This window comes from Cryptotermes secundus, unplaced genomic scaffold (genome assembly GCF_002891405.2).
Source record: "Cryptotermes secundus unplaced genomic scaffold, Csec_1.0 scaffold1016, whole genome shotgun sequence".
NCBI lineage: Eukaryota > Metazoa > Arthropoda > Insecta > Blattodea > Kalotermitidae > Cryptotermes > Cryptotermes secundus.
Window position 1 is genome coordinate 1,265,500 of NW_019724759.1, and position 20,922 is coordinate 1,286,421.

At 41.4% G+C, this 20,922-nt stretch overlaps 1 protein-coding gene across 1 annotated transcript; it reads left to right on the forward strand.

Annotated features, from left to right (window-relative positions):
• Positions 1-9,998: 9,998 nt before the first annotated feature.
• Positions 9,999-11,282, forward strand: LOC111862962. Its single transcript, XM_023848851.1, has one exon. It carries the CDS (start codon positions 9,999-10,001, stop codon positions 11,280-11,282), a length of 1,284 nt encoding a protein of 427 aa, XP_023704619.1.
• The last annotated feature ends 9,640 nt before the right edge of the window (positions 11,283-20,922 follow it).

Below are 20,922 nucleotides of genomic sequence, written 5' to 3' on the forward strand. Positions count from 1 at the left end.
TAAAGTGACACTGACTCTGACTCTGCCTCTGATAGAGGGCAGAAACAGAAGAAGTCAGAAGTCAGCAGTGAGTCTTTAGTTTGTGTGGTGTAGTTACAGTAACCTTTAGACTGTTGCCATTGTTCATAGTTACGACATGTTATAGTTACAGTAAGACTGATTGAGGCTAGCTCTTTCTAAGGGACCCAACAGAATAGGTGTTTTTCCTCACCTGAGGACGGAAACAGATCCAGTTTCCGAAACGTCTGTTTTTTTTAGTTATCTTAAAAACCAGGACGATAGATAAAGTCCAAAAACCCAATATATCANCACCATCGTCAGAATCCTATAGTAACTATCCGTTTATGTGTTCTCGAGTTGTTACATGTAGGCCGACTGCTGGACAGACATGCTGAAACTGAGAGAACATTTTTGTAAGTTTTATTTGCGAACATTCCAGAGAGATCAATTTTAATCTCTCCCAACAGTATTGTAACATTTCATTAAAATCGGAATAAGAAATAACAAAGGTTTCTTTCATAGGCTTGAGTTTATAGAACATGATTTCATGTATCCTTCAGGTTCATGACTTACCACATCTACCCCCTTATCATTATCCATTATTTTGTATTCCGTTTCAACTCTTACACTCACTCCATAACATTCAATTAAACTGATATTGCAACATCTCTAAACATTCTTCTCAACAGTTCACATTGTTTCTAAATAGTTAATTACAGACTTCCCACTGTCTAGTGCATGTTCTCTGGTTTAGCTCTGTTAATTTGTAGCTACTGTTTTGCTCTATTTTTTATTTTGCTAACAGACAAATTAAGGAGCACAGAAATGCAGAGAAATGGATCGATTCTTCTGTGTTATGAAGAACGTCATTAATACAACTTCAGAGTCACAGAAATCAGATGATAACAGGCTTAACAGACCTAGAGATTTGACGAAATATAGTCAGTGTCTTGCAAGAGTGCGCTGGAGAGGACGATACTGTTATAATCATTGGTTGGTTGAGGACATGTTTCCAAATGGCAGGTCGAGGCAAATGTGTTGTCACTCCTTAAACATCAATTCAGTTCCGTCTGCGAATTTCTGCAACAGAGACGCCCGGTGTGTTTCTGAGAATTCCAGGCCATATCCCACCAAGTTATTTAACGTTTCCAAGCTGTAATAAGCGGCCGGTCACAGTAGCCGCGGGGTCTAAGGCATAAAGTGTCTTCGTTCGCTCGGACGCTGGGATCGTGGGTCCGAATTCCACTCGAAGCATGGATGTCTGTGTTGTCCTGTGTTTAGGTAGCGGCCTTGCGATGGGCTGATCACTCGTCCAAGGGGTCCTACCGACTGTGGAAAATGATTACGGAACTGAATAAAAGGCCTAGGCACTGAATGGGCTGGAGGAGCTATTGGAAACAAGGCTTTAATTAGCAGAAGGAAAGAGACCACTAGGAAGACATAGACGTAGATTGGAAAATAATATTAAGATGGGTCGTAGAGAGGTAGGATGGGGTGGTATGGACTGGATTCATCTGACTCAGTATAGGGACCTGTGGAAAGCTCTTGTGAACACGGTAATGAACCTTCGGGTTCAGTGAAGTGTTGAGAAACTCTTGAGTAGCTGCACAACTGGTGGCTTCTCAAGAAAGGCTCACCTGTATGGAGACATTTAAACTTTAATAAAAGAGAGAGATAGAAAGCAGGATGAGAAAGTCGGAGGGCGATACAGGACAGAGAGATAATACATCTTATGCGGAGTACATTGATGTCAGAATTTTCCCAAGCAGGACCAGATCTTTCTTCTGGTAAAGATAAATTTATGAGACGGCAAAGCTGTGTCATATAGACTGCTTTGTAATCAAACAACAGAATAAAATACTCAAGAAGTATCTTTACTCTACTAGATCTGTATTTGAATGTTAACATTGGGAAGACTGTGTTAATTTTACAGTGAATTTGCCCTTGTCCTTAATTAAGCACAACGCCATGAAGACGTGTGGTTTGGAGTGGAGGTATACCTTCGCTATTCTTGACCGTGGCACTAGGTGGAGGGTATTGGTTAGCTTCACGCCCCGGTCTCTTAACTCCTGGGCAAATAACTCGGTACCCATTGAATAGGAGGTTGAGTGGGCCCCAGAGCCTGTTAGGACACTCTGGACAGAGATAAAAAATGTTGTTATATTAGTTATATTTTTTTGACTTAGAAAACCGAAAATAGCGACCGTGGGGATTCGTTGCGCTGACCACGCGACACCCTCTATCCGCTAAAGATGGCACTAACATCGCCGACAAGCGGCGATCGGTATAGTTCGCTAGCGGACTAAAGCTACGGAGTTTGTTTTTGTTATATTTTGAAATACTATTTTTAAAAAATATCTGTTTGAATCTGTCAATTAGCCTGTGTGATATCTTAATACAAACTCCGCTAGTCTCCAGCATGATGGCTTTGTTTCTTAAGTTCCATACCATGAAACATCTAACGAATAGTTTACGTTCTTACACGCAGCTTCCACGGTCCCTCGAGGCGTTATTTTAATTGTTCACAATCATAGAATCTTTTTCTGTATGCTTAAATAACATGAGTGATGCTTCTAAAGAGGGGGAAAAATGCTTTTCTCCGCATGATCGAATATAAATCTGTAGACAAGTCATTAGTTACTGACTTACATGCGTGTTGGTAAGACTTGTTATTAAATGCAATTATGAAAACAAACTGTCTGCGATGTCAGACGTGCACCAACAGCGTATGACTGAAGAAGGAATTGTTGCTTAATGTTGTCACGAGCAACTGAAATAGGAAAATGTAAATCAAACAGAAACATTCTTACGGGATCCTTNACTTTTTCCTTCTCCTCTGCTGTCTAAGAACGTAAAGATTAAAAGGTAAAGCTCTCCCTGTTCTTAACTAATTAAGCACTATGCCATGAAGGCGTACGGTGGAGTAGATGTATAGATCCACAGTTTCTTTACTTCGGGACTAGTTGGAGGTGAGTGGTCAGCTTCACGCTCCTGTCTCTTTACCCACAGCTTAAAGAATCCCCGGTACCCATTGGATATGAGGTTGGGTGAACCTCAGAGCCGGTTTGGACGACGTGGAAAAGAGAAAATTCTTTACTTTACTGGAACTCGAACTCCGACCCTCGGTCGTCCAACATGTAGCCAGTCCCCGGTCCTATGTAAATATTAAAGTATACAGCATTATAATTTTGCACGTACTTTTGTATGGATGTGAAACTCGGTCTCTGACATTAAGGGAGGAACATAGACTGAGGGTGAAGAAAGTCGTCTTCTGGGTTTTGGCGCCTTGTATTCTTCGTTTTGGCTGACGTTTCGGAGGAACGTATCGTCTCCATCTTCAGAGCAGGTGAATGACTTGTGAATGCAGAAAGCAGTAGCTGTCAGCCAAAACGAAGAATACACGGCGCCGTGTAAACCTCAAAACTTACATAGACTGAGGGTGTTTGAGAACAGGGTGCTGACGAGAATATTTTGATCTAAGGGGGATGACATAATACGAGGTTGGAGAAAACTGCATAATGAGGAGCTTCAGAACTTTTCTCCGTGCCGAATATAATCAGAATTATCGAGGCAATGTAGATGAGATGGGTAGAGCAGGTAGCATACATGGGGAGAAAATGCATGTATACAGGGTTCTGAAGGGAAAGCCAGAAGGAAAGAGACCTCTAGGAAGCCTAAACGTGGGTGGAAATACAATATTAGAAACGGATCTTGGAGAAGTGGTATAGAGTGTTATGGACTGGATTCATCTGGCTCAGGATAGGGATCAATAGAAGGGTCTTGTCGATACCGTAATGTATTTTTGAGTTCCATAAAATGTTGGGAAAATCTGAGCAGCTGAGCGACTGGTGGTTCGGTTGTGTTGGATGGTTAGTCAGTTGTTACTCTGCCAACTACGATTCTGCGCACACAGACACTTCTTTCTTCAGTTGTCAGACTTTTGCCGGGGTCTGCGAACTCAAGTTATGTAACTGGGAAACACATCGGGTCAGCTATTGCGTGCTTCAGTTTCCTGTTGCATGCGGTACATTTGTGCTAAATACAAGAACATTGCAGGCCTTGAATACTTCTCATGTGTCTCGATTTGTCGCTGCATATAAAAGAAACCAAACTCCGTCGCCTGTAGTCCGCAAGCTAACTATACCGACCGAGCGACCGCCGATTGTCGGCGAAGTTAATGCCATCTTTAACGGATAACGTGTGTCGCGTGGTCAGCGCAACGAATTCCCAAGGTCGTTAATTTCGGTTTTGTAGACCGGAGATGTTATTTCCTTGAAATATCGCCTCAGTTATCCTCACAAGGCTGAGTGGACCCCGTTCCAGATCCACTACTTTTCAGATAATCTTCCAGCACCGGAAACCGAACCCGGACCTCTGGGTCTGTAGCCAGGAACTCTGACCGCTAAACGACAGAGGCGGTCTTTTGCCGTTGCATATTCATTCATAAAAGGATAACAAATATTTTTGCATTATTAAGTTTGCGATATTATCTGTAACTTGGATTACTGTAATGAGGTTATCATACTTAAAATAATTTATAATCTTTATAATCGTTTAAAAATATTAGGCTAACATTCTGAACAATATTACTATTATGCCTTAATTCTGTAATTTGTCAATGAATTGAAGAACGTTATCTTATGGGATGTAATGTCGCATAATTTTGAAGAAGTTTTGGACGTTTCGCCAATGTTTCTCAATGTTTTACATATCCTAAATTATTTGCATCAATTCATCTCTAACCGTGTATTACAAGTTATTTTCAATCTCTCTCATTCGATTCCATTTGCTGTGTTTGCTTGTAAACCTCTGTATTCTCTGTGTGCCCACTCTTCTATACTGAAGCTCGAGTCAGCAGGTTCCTTCGAAACATCGGTGAAATTCTACCAGATCCATGAACATCCCAGAAGCCAGTAGCAGTCTTCATGTTGAACGCCGCGAGAACGTGGAAACCATGACAGTAAATTAGTTAGTTGAGTGAATGATTACAGGTTTTCCCAGATGTGTTTTCATCTTTTAGAATGAAGAAATGGAAATTACATATTTCAGAAGACCACCGCAGAGAGACTTGTCGATCACGACACGTCAGTTACTTTGGCACAATTATGTTCCAGTTCAGAAGTAAATCCAGAGCCTTAACCATGGACCTCCATCTAGACTTTGTGCTTCTGTGCGTCCTCAAATCTTTTTCTGTAAGGCTATCGATGCAAGGTCAAGAGTATCACGTGATATGGGCAGAGAAGAGCTTCTTACAGCACGAAAATAATATTTAGCGAGTGACGTTTTAATTGTGTCTCTAGGGTTCGTATTATTACAGAAATGTTCCTTTTTTTTTCTTTTCAGAAGTTATACAGTATTTCTGTTCAGTTTAGCACCCATATCGTAGATTTGTTCCTGATATTTATTCTGTTCCTGTGTCCTTAGAGCCTGTGTAATGTGGGCAGTGTTACGGACGTTTCGGATTTACTTCTTGCCTCCATCTTTAGACTCTAAATGAGAAGTGTGTGTATAAGTGAGTGTATACAGTTTTTGTTTCCTTTGAAGACTGAATTTATCTAAATAATATATCAAGATTCAGTTCGTACCTCACAGGAAACGCATTATGTCTCCGCTACAAAGCCCAACCGGTTAATGCTGTTTAGGGAAACCGTCGCTGTTTGTCTTGAGATCCATAAGGAGCACGCAAATACACTCTGTGGGGAGAATACAGAGTTTAGTATGCTAAAGCAGTCGGTATATATAGTAACCACTGGGCTTTAAAGGGCTAACAAACCCAGAGAAGGAAAAGACGGTAGCTGCTGCCCCGTTTCGGGCCAAAAGGGCCACCAGCCCCCCTACCTTTCTGTTGAAATAAAACTCTATAGACACGAACATCCAGCCATCTTACCTCGACCATTAAGTTGAAGGCAGCATGTTCCTCCGAAACGTCACCAAAACTGTCCATATCCACATAGCGCAAAGTCTTGGTGTTAACGAAGGATAATGAGAGCTTAAATCATTATTTTTTCTATTTTAAAATTTGATATCTTTAATCTGTTGTTATGTGGATCTATACATCTACTACCCCATACGCCTTCATGGCGTAGTGCTTAATTAGTTAAGTACAGGGACAACTTTGCCTTAATCTATTATTTAAGGGCAGAATGTGAGCCCTATGTTCACTGTGGTAGTGATGATTACTTGGATACGAGTTACCAAGCAACGACAAGGTCTGCTCTTAATGAGATTTGACACCCATGAAACTGAGGGTTCTCTGCATCTGCCGATATTTCTTATAATAATTCAATTCTGACATATTTTAATATGTTTTTTCTCAATAACCGTACGTATAATGGTACTTTAGAGGAAAATATTAGCAACTTAATGATATCATTAGCCTAGAAGAATATAAATGTGAACACATCTACGCGTATTATTAAGCGAAAACCTGTGATTAAGCGTTGAAGAGTGAGTCCTACTGTGTTTCTTTTTTTGGATTGCCACATAGCCTACCTTACAGATGCATACCAATATTACGGAAGGACGCACTGCTTCCTTCTATAAGTTCGAAGAAATATATCCACCTAGAAGTGTGCTCAAAATGCATCAGCTCAACGTTCTTCTTCGAGCATTCCGTCGATGTTGCCCAGAATGGAATTGGCCTCGGCCTTTTTGGGCGTATTCTTGTTGGAGGAGGGAGGTTCAGGCTCCTCTGTAATGACAGGAGTTTCCGGTGGGGGCGTTGGCTGCGTTGATGACGTAGGTGGAAGTTGCGGTGGATTCGACCGATCGGGAACTGGCACGAACTGTGAGCCAGGCGGAGGACCTCTCTGGGCCGATAGTGGAACTTGTGGGAACTGCGACTATTCGCCATCTTGTAGCGGATATACGAAACTCAGTCCACACTCACTCTTGCAAACACCAGAAGTAAGAACAAACTAATTTGGAATTAAATTTAAAAGCTGTACAGAATTAGATCCTTCTTCTTATCTAAATTTCTTTTGCTTATTCTTCTTGGCGCTTGAAGCTCATTCGAGTCAAGACTTCGTCTACTGCATCGTTAATCAAACTGTGGTACTTGTACCCTTAGTGGCACCAAAGTAGCTGCTACGTGTACCATACGCCCTCATTCGCAGAATTCTCATTTCAGTCCGATATCTGTGGGCGTTATTTATATCGTGGGTCTACTCAGAACAAGCTCGTACATGTGGTACATACTAACGTGATCACTTTTTTTTTAAATATCATAGAATGTAGAGCCGTTTCTAGGCAACGGATCGATAAACACGTTTCCATTGCAACGGACACGCATGCAACAGTAGAGGAACTGTTGGAAACAGTGTTTTCTGCTGGTCTGTGCCAAGGGAACACCAGCCGAGCTAGTGTTAAGCCTGTGAAGAGAAGACTAGGAGACTGATGTGAAATGGCCGCCAGCCTGAGAGCTAGTCAGTTGATAGTCAGTTAGTCTGTGAACAGATGACTTAGTTGGAGCAAGAACTTGGAAAGGAGTTGCCGTTCAGAGAGGACTTGAGCACGGAAGCAGAGCAAAAATCATTGTTAGGAGCAGTTAACAAGCAATTACTAGTGAAGACACTGCGAGCTGGAATAGACTTAACTTGATCTGGTAAAGTGAAAACCAGCTATGGCGCTATAATGAAGTGTAATTACGAATAATGTGTTAAAATGGCCAATAAATGGAGTCGTCACCAATCCAAACCCTGTCTGTAGTCATTCCTACACATTACAATATGGTAAAAATATTAAAAATTATGTTGTGAATTATCTGATATTTCTAGACATGTCTCTTTCAGAGTGCACCAAGCCCAAAATGTCTGAGAACCCATCGTTCTCTTGCAAAATTTGTCTCTAATTTTAATACGACTGGCGCACCGGTCACTTTGCTGCAGCAGCGAAGGTTTAGACAGGTATTCTGGAGATACAGTTTTCAAATCTCAGCCCAAAATACCGGCTATCTTGCCCGAGGTACTTCCTTGATTTCCAGTATCACAGACAAATTCCGAAGAAATATTATTGGGGTGATTAGATGAAGGCGGGTGTACAATCACGAGGAATATAACAAGTGCATACAAAATCTTTGTCGGAATACATGAGCCAGTGTCTCATGATGAGAGATTGACATCGAAACATGTGGGCGAGAAATAACTCACAATAAATGTGACATGAGTAAAGCATATGTTCAAATTTATTTATGTAGTAGCTACAGTACATAGATTTACGTAAGTGTGTGACAGGAGCAATACGACATGGCTTTAAAACATTATATAAAATTAAATAAGTCTACATATTTATAAATAAATGTACGAGTGTACTTTCTAAATAGCACAATCAAAGATAATATATTTTATTTTGTTGCTAAATTACATGTGAGGGCTTGTCATGAACTTAATTGTCATACTTAACAATGCTTTGTACCTGTAAGGCTACTAATTGCTGACAGCAGTGGTACCATTAAGCTCTTATGTCTAAGGCTTTCGTGCTACTTTGAAGGCCACTCTTTGCCAAGCATGTCACATATAGTGTTGAAGGTGATTATGGTCTCTGCAACGTATAAATGTGGGGAGTGCTGAAGACGTTTCGAGGGTGCATTATGCTTCCATCTTCGAGATTGAACTGAGTAGGTTGCTGGACATTAAGTCAACATATACCTCAGAAACGTTGGCAACACTGCTCACATCAACACGATGCAAAGATATAATAGGAAAATCAATAACATCATTGAATTACTGTTATTCTGATTGTACCAATGTTACGGCTGGCATTGTCTTTTGTCTCAGATGCTTGTATATTTTATATATATGGATTTACAGAGTTGGCACTACTTCTGTATTCAAGTGACTGAATGATATTATGCTGACAGATTATATTATTATTTTATAATTTCCAGGATCGGTGGCTTAAGGTCTATAGGAAGTTATAAAAAATAGATCATACCAAAACCAAACAGTCTGACAAGAACTGAACGTGTTTAACATCCAATTACAAAACAGTTTAATGTCAATTAATTACACCATCTGTAGAGAACGGATGAAAATAAGGTTGTTGAAAGATTTTACCAGTATACACCGGAAGAGAGCAGAATGCTATATAGGCCACACAAGAATGGAAATGATAATCCTGGCTGAAATGTCTTATTCAGAACAGTCTAGCTAGACTAATCCTTGTTCATTTTTTTTAAGATTATTGAACATGGTTGGGATCGAAACTTGAACGTTTTAAATACTAGATAAGTACTGTAAACACTGCGCTGTAGGTTTTATTTACAAAATCCCGTTCCATTCATACACAGACTGAAGACCATTCGCCCTCAGGGACTTTACTACCTATTATAGCACCGCGAGAGAGTTGAAGGAATTGTAAATAACCTCAAGTAAAACAAGTGCTTGATTGTAAACATCTCCGCGAATTCTTCATATTTCTCTTGAATAAATAATTATACTTCCGATATCCCGCGCTCATGATCTGTTAGAATGAACTCGCCTCATCCTGTTCGCTTCTCAGTTTACGCCGTTCTCTTCACTTCATAATCTTTAGAAACAAGAGAAAGGCACTCAGATTAATGGATGCTCAGAATGCAGAGAAAGCTTTCGAAATGGCTCGATCATTTTTCAAACCCCCACAATTGTAAACTATCTCCGGATCCGTAAAATAAGAAGAATTGACTCAAACAGATAGAGTAACGTTAACTGTGAAAAGTTTATGGTAGTTCAGGAACGCTATATGAAGTTTGGGGAGTTACGGGTACCGAAGGAATGCCACTGTTTCCTTGGCCAGTAAAAGATGATGAGGATTGTGCAAAACTGCTTGATGCAACACCTGCTGGGGTGGAAGAAGGAACTGCATATGAAAGGCTACGAGAGAAGGAATGACCTGTGTTTCTTTGGCTGGTAAAAGATGAGGAGGATTCGGCAAAACTGCTTGATCCAACAGCTGCTGGACCTGCAGAAGGAACTACATATGAAGGAACAGGAGAGAAGGAATGGTCTATGCTTCCTTGGCCGATGGATGATGAGACTTCACCAAAACTGCTTGATCCAACAGCTGCTGGGCCTGCAGAAGGAACTACATACGAAGGAACGGAAGAGAAGGAATGGTCTATGCTTCCTTGGCCGATGGAAGATGAGACTCCAGCAAAACTGCTTGATGCAACAGCTGCTGGGGCTGCGAAAGGAACTACATATGAAGGAACAAGAGAGATGGAATTGTCTATGCTTCCTTGGCCGATGGATGATGAGGCTCCATCAAAACTGCTTGATCCAACAGCTGCTGGGCCTGCAGAAGGAACTACATATGAAGGAACAGGAGAGAATGAATGGTCTATGCTTTCTTGGCCGATGGAAGATGAGGCTGCAGCAAAACTGCTTGACACAACAGCTGCTGGGGCTGCAGAAGGAACTATATATGAAAGAACAGGAGATAAGGAGTGGTCTATGCTTCCTTGGCCGATAGAAGATGAGGATCCAGCAAAACTGCTTGATGCAACAGCTGCTGGGGCGGCAGAGAGAACTGCGTATGAAGGAACAGGAGAAAGGGAATGGTCTATGCTTCCTTGGCCGATGGAAGATGAGGCTCCAGCAAAACTGCTTGATGCAACAGCTGCTGGGGCTGCAGAAGGAACTACATATGAAGGAACAGGAGATATGGAATTGTCTATGTTTCCTTGGCCGATGGAAGATGAGGATCCAGCAAAACTGCTTGACCCAAGAGCTGCTGGGGCGGCAGAAGGAACTACGTATGAAGGAACAGGAGAGAAGGAATGGTCTATGCTTCCTTGGCCGATAGAAGATGAGGATCCAGCAAAACTGCTTGACCCAACAGCTGCTGGGGCTGCAGAAGGAACTACATATGAAGGAACAGGAGAGAAGGAATGGTCTGTGCTTCCTTCGCCGATAGAAGATGAGGATCCAGCAAAACTGCTTGATGCAACAGCTGCTGGGGCGGCAGAAGGAACTACATATGAAGGAACAGGAGAAAAGGAATGGTCTATGCTTCCTTGGCTGATAGAAGATGAGGATCCAGCAAAACTGCTTGACCCAAGAGCTGCTGGGGCTGCAGAAGGAACTACATATGAAGGAACAGGAGAGAAGGAATGGTCTATGCTCCCTTGGCCGGTAGAAGATGAGGCTCCAGTAAACCCAGACGCTGCACTGTCAACTTGTGTAACTGCAGGAGCAGAATACGAAGGAACTATTCCGGAGTTTCCACGACTGTCCCAAGATGAGGATTCGGCAAAACTGCTTGATTGGACAGCTGCTGGGGCGGCTGAAGGAGCTTCATACAAATGACTTGGAGGTGCCAAGGAGAAGGAGGCACCAACATTGCGCTCACTGTCTGAAGACGATGCTCCACTGTTGAAAGTAGCTACAGGAACTGAATATGAAGGGTTGGACACTCGTGAGGATTCTACTCCGGAATTTTCCTGACCTTCTGAATTTGAGACTGCAGCAGAGCTGCTTATGTCCCCGGATGGCACTGCAGACGCAGGCGCAGGAGGGCCGTACAGCGGTGATGGCATGCGGAACGTTGAGGAGCCATCTTTCCCAGAAGATATGGATAATGCAGGAAGTGGTTCTTCTGAACTTCCGGCTTCAGCATTGCTACCGTCTGGCGTTCCAGAATCTAAGAACTGTATTTCTTTACCAAGTCCTGTCGATTAAATATGGGGTATTGAGAATACAGAAACAATAATGAAATCACAAATAAGATGCATAGTGTATAATACGATTATGAAAAACTGTCACAATAAGAATGTGGCAGACTGCACAGAAATAATTTTTATATGGACAGCGAACAATCATAAGAACAGGAACAGGATTGATTTAAATCAAAATCTATAAAGAAGGAAGAAAACATTCTTGTTGTTCGCACAAAATATGACGCTGAAATAAAATTTTCCTGAAGAATGAGAGAATTGGATAGTTTTTTGTAATACTTCTCCGTCATTAGATATAAATCCAGTAAACACTACGTCTACAGTTGGTTGACACGTGGAACAAGATTGCAAAGAATTGCTTTATAAGATACACACCTCTTAATTCTATTTTTGAGATGTCATGCATTCAGCATGGGTCTTCATTTGTTTTCGACAGAATGAAAATATTGATTTGTATTTATATTAAATGCCGATGCTGTTTCTGCAACAGGGCACATGTCCTTTCTGTCTAGGCATAAACCTACGATAGGTATAACATGAAAGAGACTTCATTTTCCCTCAAAATCTTTGCTAATGTGTATTTTATTTCTGTTTTAATATTTAATTCTAATTTCATAACAATCTTGGAGTAAACGAGTACATGTAATTATCTGGAATTCGGACGCACCATACCTCCGAGGTTTCCGGCAGCAATGTGTCTGGCGGCTGTAAACACGCCCTCTACTGCAGAAGTGTCACCGAAGACGGGAACAGGCAAAGAATATGCCACCACTTTAAGTGGGACATCAGCAGAGCTGCCGAGAGCTAACAGCATCAGCGCAAAGTAAATTGTAACCTGTGGACATGAACAGATTGCCACTTCATTGGTCTTCACCTTGGTCTAGAGTGATGAAGAAAGTTAAATATATTAAATTTGAGATTATTACGGCTGTGAATATTAATATTACGGTCTTAGAGATTGTTATACCGAGTATTCTGGTATGCAGTTTCATATCTATATGAGATGGCACCTTAAGAATACCCAATCTTAATATAAACATCGTTTTAGATATCATGCAGTTACATATTAAGTTCATCACCGTAATTTAATGCATGTTATATTTTAGCGTCCTGTTGCACTGATTTATGTCCATGATTTATTCTGACCGTCTTACAGTGCATACATTTATTCACCTGACTCTTCTTTCTTGCACTTTCGGCACTAAAGTGCAATCTTCAGGTGCTTTTCGATGCAGTAGTTCGACGTGCATCGAAAAGCACCTGAAGATGACAGTTTAATGCCGAAACATGTAGTGCAAGAGAGAAGAGTCAGGTGAATAAATGTATGCACTGTAAGACGGTCAGAATAAATCATGAATTTAATGCAAGTTATACTCGTACTGCATTTATGTTGCCACAGATGACTCATTACCTTATCAGAGTGTACCAGGAAGAATGGTCAATATTCTGGGAGGTCATAGTATCTGCAATTCTAAACAAAAACTGTATATGTGCATGTGTTCTATTCGGAACGGTTTCCGAGATAGAGCTATTTCACTGTACAGTTCGAAAATTATTAATAACAAAGAGATTTTACGTAAGGTAAGCCAGGAGGAATCTTCCGGGGGATAAAGGGCGGCGGCGTGTAAGACTGAGAAGGTCACTGCCATCTATGAGCCGACTGTCTAGAGAAAATGTGAGAGCCTCGACTTCTCACAACCCTATGGGCCTTCACTGCCTATTACAGGGATAGCTTTACCTACACACAAACATTTAAAATACGAGTGCTATTCGTTTGTTAGTTCGTTAGTTGCGCTTTCTAAACTGCCTAGGGGGGAAAGGAAATAAGGGACGAAATAGATGAAGTAACAGATGAAAAAGCTTTAACGTCACAAAGCTGGAGGCAGCAGGGGGTAGAGGAATGATGATAGCATCGAAAAATAAAAGGAAAATAATGCGGGAGAAGGAGGGAAGAAGATAAAGGTATGAAAGAAGTAAAGGATAGGAAGAAAGAAAAAAACTTCGCCTGCTTGTTTGACAGATTATGCGCTAGTATAATAAGAATTATGACAAATATTGAACCCTTTTTTAGAAATGACACGGAAATAAGACAAAACTCACCTCTGCTCTCCCGTACATCTCCATGTCCACTTCGTACGTGTAGTGCCGTGAGGGTTGTTATGGCAACCCTTCTTATAGCTTGGTGTGTCCACCAAATTTAGCCAAGTTCTGTGTCGTCACATTCAACACCCCAACAGTGAAAGCTTCGAAGGAAAACAACCTTCATTACCAGTTACATGCAAGAGTGTAACATGCCGGTGTGTCCATGATGCGAATACCGTTTCTTCGTTTTCACGGTTTCAACCCATTTTTCCATATTTATATTTATATTTTCATAAAAAAATATTTTCTTAACTTTATCATTTTTCATCCTGTCAGAGACTTATACTTAAGAATATTTCAGCCCATATTATTAAAAGCGATAAACTAACTGCATGGATGTCCGGGTGACAGGGACTAGCCCTATCGATCGGGTCTAACTGAGTAGGTTCCTCCTGAAAGGGATACAGAATCCAGTCTCCGAAACGTCACGTGTTTTAAATAAAAACAGGACAATGGATAATGTCCAGAAGCACAATAACTGTATTAATATGCAGTCGTCACAAACTTTTAGATCTTACTTATAGGAATGTCAGTATGCATGGACCTCCTGGCTACAGAGCCAGAGGTCCCGGGTTCGATTCCCGACGTAGTGGGTCTGGAACGGGGTTCACTCAGCCTCGTGAGGATAATTGAGGAGCTACTTGAATGGAAAAGTAGCGACTTCGGTCTAGAAAACCGAGATTAACGGCCGTGTGGATACATTGTGCTGACCACGCGACACCCTCTACCCGCAAAAGATGGCACTAACTTCGCCGACAAGCGGCGGTCGCTCGGTCGATATATTTTGCTTGCGGACTAAAAGCGACGGAGTTTGATTTTGTTTTGTTTTGAATAGAGGAAGAACCGTTGTATCCCTTATTTTCTCCACTTCATTTTTATATTACCAGACTTTCCTGAATAATTGTGAGTTTCAAAATTGTTAGTAATTAAACAACTATTATTACATTGAGACACAAACTTTGCAGGTTTTCGGGACATTATGCACCGTCCTCCTCTTATCTAAAGACAGGACGATGCATAATCCAGAAACACAATATTCGTGCTGATGTATCGTCGTCACAGACTTTAACGTCTTATTTATATAGGATTTGCTGGCAATGTTATTTTGTGCGGGAAGGGAATAAGAACGTAATCATTGGACGTTGGGTTTAAAACAAATGTAATTATATTTCTTTCACGTCATGAAATACTTTCAAATAAAGACATTACATGAATTTATTTCTTGAAACGATAAATACATTCACATCCATATTGAATCCAACATACTTGCTGCGTACACACAATGGAATATAGATATCCAAGTAAAATAAGTCCCAGTGAACAAATATAGTGCGTTGGGTACTTAACTGAGCTACCATGTGGAAATGTGGGTGAGGAGTTCATTATTTAAACTTTGCCGCAGTTTTACCTACAGAATTTTGAGTCAGAATAGCGTATATTTTAATTTTTTGAATTCATTCAATAATCTTTAATTTTTGTCAACCGTAATTTAAAAATATTTTGTTACATTAACGAATAAAAATTTATTCTTAATTCAAATAACACAATTAATTAGAATTCGTAATAAAAGGTATGTACATTCAAACGTCTTTATTACAAAATTAAACAGAGGACAACGAAAAATCAGTGTAAAATTTTTGGCTACTATTTTTGTATCTGATATCATTGGAAAAAAATAGCTTATTTCATAGGTGTTATAGGAAAAGTGAAAATTAATTTTATTGTGAAATTATTCATGCTGGGTCAGTTCCTTGCTAAGGGCCGCATCCGACCCGTAGGCCCCAGTTTATCCATCCAGTCACTTGTCTCTTGCATTTCGGAAGAAGGGATAACCGAATGCAGGGTTTCCATGCCCGTATATAACGTACGGGTTGAAGTATCCATAGTAAGGATTGTTGATGAAAGGTGAAGGATTATGAGATGGACCAAAGTATTGTGGCAGGTGCCCGAACTCATGTTCTGTCAGGAGGCCACTGAGTCCGCCCAGTAATGCGCTGCCAATGCCGCCCAGCAGGGGTCCAAATGTCCGGGGCTTGGCCCTCTGGTTCAGCGGTTTCAGCGGCCGTTACGCCGGANACATGTTATTAAACCAAAAATGAACCGGGGAGGAAAGTACTTTGTGGTTCATTTAACAACTCTTTCAGTGACTCCGATAATATAACGTCAAATTATAGTTTAATTAATGAATAATTGATTGGTAAGAATGTAGACAGAAGAGGCCGTGGCTTACTTCAAGATATTATTTCGACTTCGCATGTAGGAACTGAGGAAAATTGTGTGAGTCTTATGTGAGTTTGAGACTGTCATAGCGGCAGTTATGAAGAATTACACATATCTTCTCGGATACAACGCCTTATAGTCCTTTGTAAGTCAACCGACGTTTCGGGAGATCATATCCCCCTCCATATTCAAGGTCGAAGAGAAAACCAGGTCGTACTTGTTCCTTTCGTGATTTATTCGAGCCTGAAGAAGTCAGATAAATTTAGCGCACTGTGCGGCGTTGTTTCCCAGGAGATGGAACTCTCCTTTGAAACCTTGGTCAGAACAGTCGGTAACCCGGCACTTCCCAAATTTAAGCCAGAATTATTACCGCCTGAGCCAGCGTGGTAGGGAAAGGAAGGAACTAATAAGAGTAATTAAGACCGAAAAGGTATAGCTGCACACGTTCTTAACCTCTGGACGGGATTGAGGTGAGTCTTTGCATTCCTGCAATGGCCGATTTTCCTACTGCTAAAGATCCCCCAATAATCACTGAATAGAAGACTGAGTAGAGCCGAGAGCGGGCCTGGACGCCGTACTGTGGAGAAGAGAAAAATCTCTGCCCTAAACGAAATGAAATTCCGAAATCAGCGATCTTGAAGCCCGTAGCCTAGGTAATCGCTCTGAAACCAAACACATTGCAGGATATTGATGATTTCATTTCTGCCCTTAAGATGGAGGCAGAGAACTCCTCCGAAACGTTAGTATATGCTTATAAAACTATACGGGGTCATGTCCAGAAAAAAAGAAATTAATTGGTGGCATGAATTGTAGTATGAAATTAATTTGATGGAATCTAGCCTTGGAAAAGTTCGGAAGATATTAAAATAGGGCTTTTTTGGAATTTATCCTGTAAATTAAATAAATTACAATACAGATCTAATTCAGATCAATTTATGGAGATTCCTATTGGTAAATGTCTAGGCAGACAGCCCCATAGCCACCTCGCGTTCCCACGAATATAAAATGCTTCTAAATGCCAATGGAACAGTCCGAAGTGCCTTTAAGCCCATCACCATTCTGCTATTGGACCCGGGTAAGCTAAGCGAGTGCAGTGTCTAGGCTACAGGATGGGTGACCTAACAAACGGGGTTCAGTTCCCTGCAGGAACAAGAGAATGTTCTCTCCACCACAGTTTCCGAACTGACTCCGAGCCCCACCCAGCCACGAATTCAGTAAATACTGGAAATTCTTTCTCCCGGTTTAAAGCTGCCGGAGCTAGAAACTGACAACTCTCTTTCATCTAGAGCTGAGGTGGAGAATGGTGGAGCTGTACCTCCATGCTCCCATAATTCTCCATGGATAAATAAATTAAGCAAAGAGACAATTTTACATTTTAATTTTAGCTGCTTTTACTTTCATGAAATGAACATAGGCTCACTTACCATTCTGAATATTCTTCCAAGCTTAGTCCTCTGTTCAACATTCTGGCCGTACGTACGTTTATATTGGGGTGTACGAGGTACTGCCGCATCTGGAAACCCCGCAGTTTCCGTTCTGTGTTAGAATATCCGGCCAGTTTCAAATGCAACCGCTTTCACTTCTCCATTCCTAACTACTTTCGGCGAGATTGACGTATATAAGATTTCTACCAGACTACACGGCGTCGCATCTTAGAAGACTATAATCTTCATATTCACTCATACCTTGAGTAGGCAAGCAGTAGCATAGTCGGTTGAGGCATTATGCTACAGCCGGAAGGTCGTGGGTTCGATTCCCGATGAGGTCATTGGATTTTTCAGTTGACCTAATCCTTCCGGCAGCACTGTGGCCCTGGGGTCGACTCAGCCTCTAACAGAAATGAGTACCAAGAATCTTCCTGGGGGCGGTAAAGGACGCCCGGCGCATAAGGCTGACAACCTCACTGCCATCTGTGAGCCGATTGTGTAGAAAATGTGGGAGCCTTGACGCCTCACAGAGCTATGGGACTCCACGAACTGTTACAGGGATAGCTTAACCATTTTTTACTATAAACTACTGCAGGAATATAAAGTCATTACCCCATTAATGTATTAAGTATAAGCACTGTATTTCACTTGGAAGGAAAGTATTGGTCTCATTACGAAACACAAACACAGCCGTGAAGAGCTATTTTTGTCATGAACTCTGATTTATCATATTTAAATATGGAAGGTGCTTTCACTTTAGCGCTCTTACTTTCGTTCTGAAGAAAATAGTAATTTTGACAACATTCGGGCACACTCACGCACACAGAAACGCACCGGGAAATACAGCTGTTATATATGAAATATTTTATTTATGGCCTCTGTGGGCTAGTGATCAGAGTTCCTGACTACAGATCCAGAGATTCCGGGTTCGATTCTCAGCGCTACCAGATTTTCTGAGAAGTAGTGGGTCTAGAACGGGGTCCACTCAGCCTCGTGAGGATAATTGAGGAGCTATTTCAAGGAAATAGCGGCTCCGGTCTAGAAAACCGAGATTAACGGCCGTGGGGATTCGTTGCGCTGACCACGCAACACCCTCTACCCTCAAAAGTTGGCACTAACTTCGCCGACAAGCGGCGGTCGCTCGGTCGGTATAGTTCGCTTGCGGACTCAAGCCACGAAGTTTGTTTTTATTATTTGTGGAACTGGAATAGCGCAATTTGTATGGGGCCGGGCTACTGGCTGGACAACAGAGGACCCGGACTTCGATTCTTTGCAGGGGTAAGAGATATTGCTCTTCTGTATAGCGTGCAGATCTCCTCTGGGGTGCACCCGGCCTACTGTCCAATGATCGCCGGAGGAACTTTCCCCGGTGGTAATGCCCTCCGGGCGTGGAGCCAACCTCTTACCTACACTTAGTGCCGAGGTAAAGAATTCGTGGAATAATACGACCACTCCTCATACGCCTTCAGGGCGTGATGCAGGAAACCATGTTGCAAACAAACCACTGGGGAGACCTAGGCGTAGAGGGCATGATAGTATTAAAATGAATCTCAAAAAATATTTGTGGAACGGATTCATCTGGCTCAGAATAGGAACCAGTGGCGGGCTCTTATGAACTCGGTAATGAAGTCTTGTGCTACATAAAATCCTGGGAATATTTTGAGCGGCTGAGGAACTACTGATTTCCCCAGAATGACTCAACTTACTGGAGTTAGTTACGAATTTATTTATGTATTGTTTATTTAATATCGTTTTAAGTTTCTTAAATGATATAGCACCAAATATTAAGCTAATTAATGACTAATAAGATGGAAATAATTTGCAAGGATGTGGTCTTGGCTTATTCGAAGGTACTGTCCTTGTATTTGCAGAGAGGAATTGTTGAAAGCCACGAAAGAGGTTATCCATTATAGCCGGTGTCCCGGGCGAGAGTCGAACCGGTGTGTGAAACACTGTAGACCCCTCTCTTGTATACTTATATTGACATTAATGTTAATAATAACAAATTCAAGTAAGCCTAATACCTGTTAATGCCACTATTAATTAACGACTGACGTGTTTGTGACCCCCGTGGTAGTCTCAACTGTGAATTAAAAACGGAAACTTCCGTTATCAATCAACTGTTCACTCTGCTGTGAAAAGTGTGTCTGTCCCTGTGTTTAATGAAGGGGAGCCGGGATAGCTCAGTCTCTATAGCAACGGGCTACGTTCTGGATAGTCTTATTTCGATTCCCGGCAGCGTCCAGACCGGCTCTGGGTCCCATCCAACTTCCTATCCAATGGATACAAGGGTTAAAGCGACTGAGGCGTGAAGCTGACCACTCATCTCCATCTATCGCCGAGGTCAGTTCCTCCAAATGTCTTCATTGCGTGGTGCTTAATTAATTAAGGGATAAATTTACCTTGCATTTTATTACTTTGCCTGTGCTTAATTAAACGTCATGTCATGAAAACTTGTAGGAGAGTGTAGGTATAGCTCCGTACATTCTTGACCTCGGAACTTGGTGGAGGTGCGTTCAGCTTCACGCTCCGGCTGCTACATCCCCAGGAAATGATCTCCGACAACCATCTAATAGGGTCCTCTTTGGGCCACAGAGCGGTCCGTGGAGAAAAAAGGGGTCTCTGCCCCTGCTGGAAATCCTGTTCCCTATCTTAGTCACTATACTGACTGAGCTATATCGCCTCATTTTTGTGTGGCGTAGGAAATATATATATTTCAGGCTTAAATATTAATGGGCAGTAGTTCTCAGTTTTATTAATTTTAATTATTGCAAAGCAATGAAATAATTTATTCTTTTACATTCTATGTAAATACTAATTACTGTATTGACAATAACTTAATGTTATCAGTTAAATATATATTAAATAAATACATGAAATCGCAGTTTTAAAACTGTAAAATATACCACAAACTTTCACTGTGGTTATTTTCAGTTTTATAAAGTGAAACGTTATACGAAGATACACAACATCTTCCGATGGCAAGTGTGTAGCGCTGTTTAGGGTGTAGCAAATGCAGTCCCTGAGGCAGTCGGTGTTACAGAGATGACGTGAAAATGAGGCCCCGAAGGGGAGGCCGTAAGTCATATTTTTGCAATGCTTTTATCGAACTTAGATGCATTTTCCTAAGCAACCACGAGTTGTCTACAGTATTGAATTATGTATACATGTAATTCAGGATTCTCTGCATCTGCTGACTGTTTTATGACTCATTTGTAAATGCATTTTAGCAGGTTTTAAGCTCAGGAAATGCTTACTGCCATTTGGTTCAGAATCTTTTGTCTTCTCGTCTGCTGTCTAAAAACGTAAAAATTAAAATATATGAAACTATAATTTTGTCTGTAGTTTTGTATGGGTATGGAACTTGGTGTTGAACATCGAGGAAGGAACACTGACTGGGGGTATTTGAAGAATAGATTTCTGAGGAGAACAGGCAGAAGAGGGATAAAATAACAGAAGGTTAGAGAAGACTGCATATTGAGG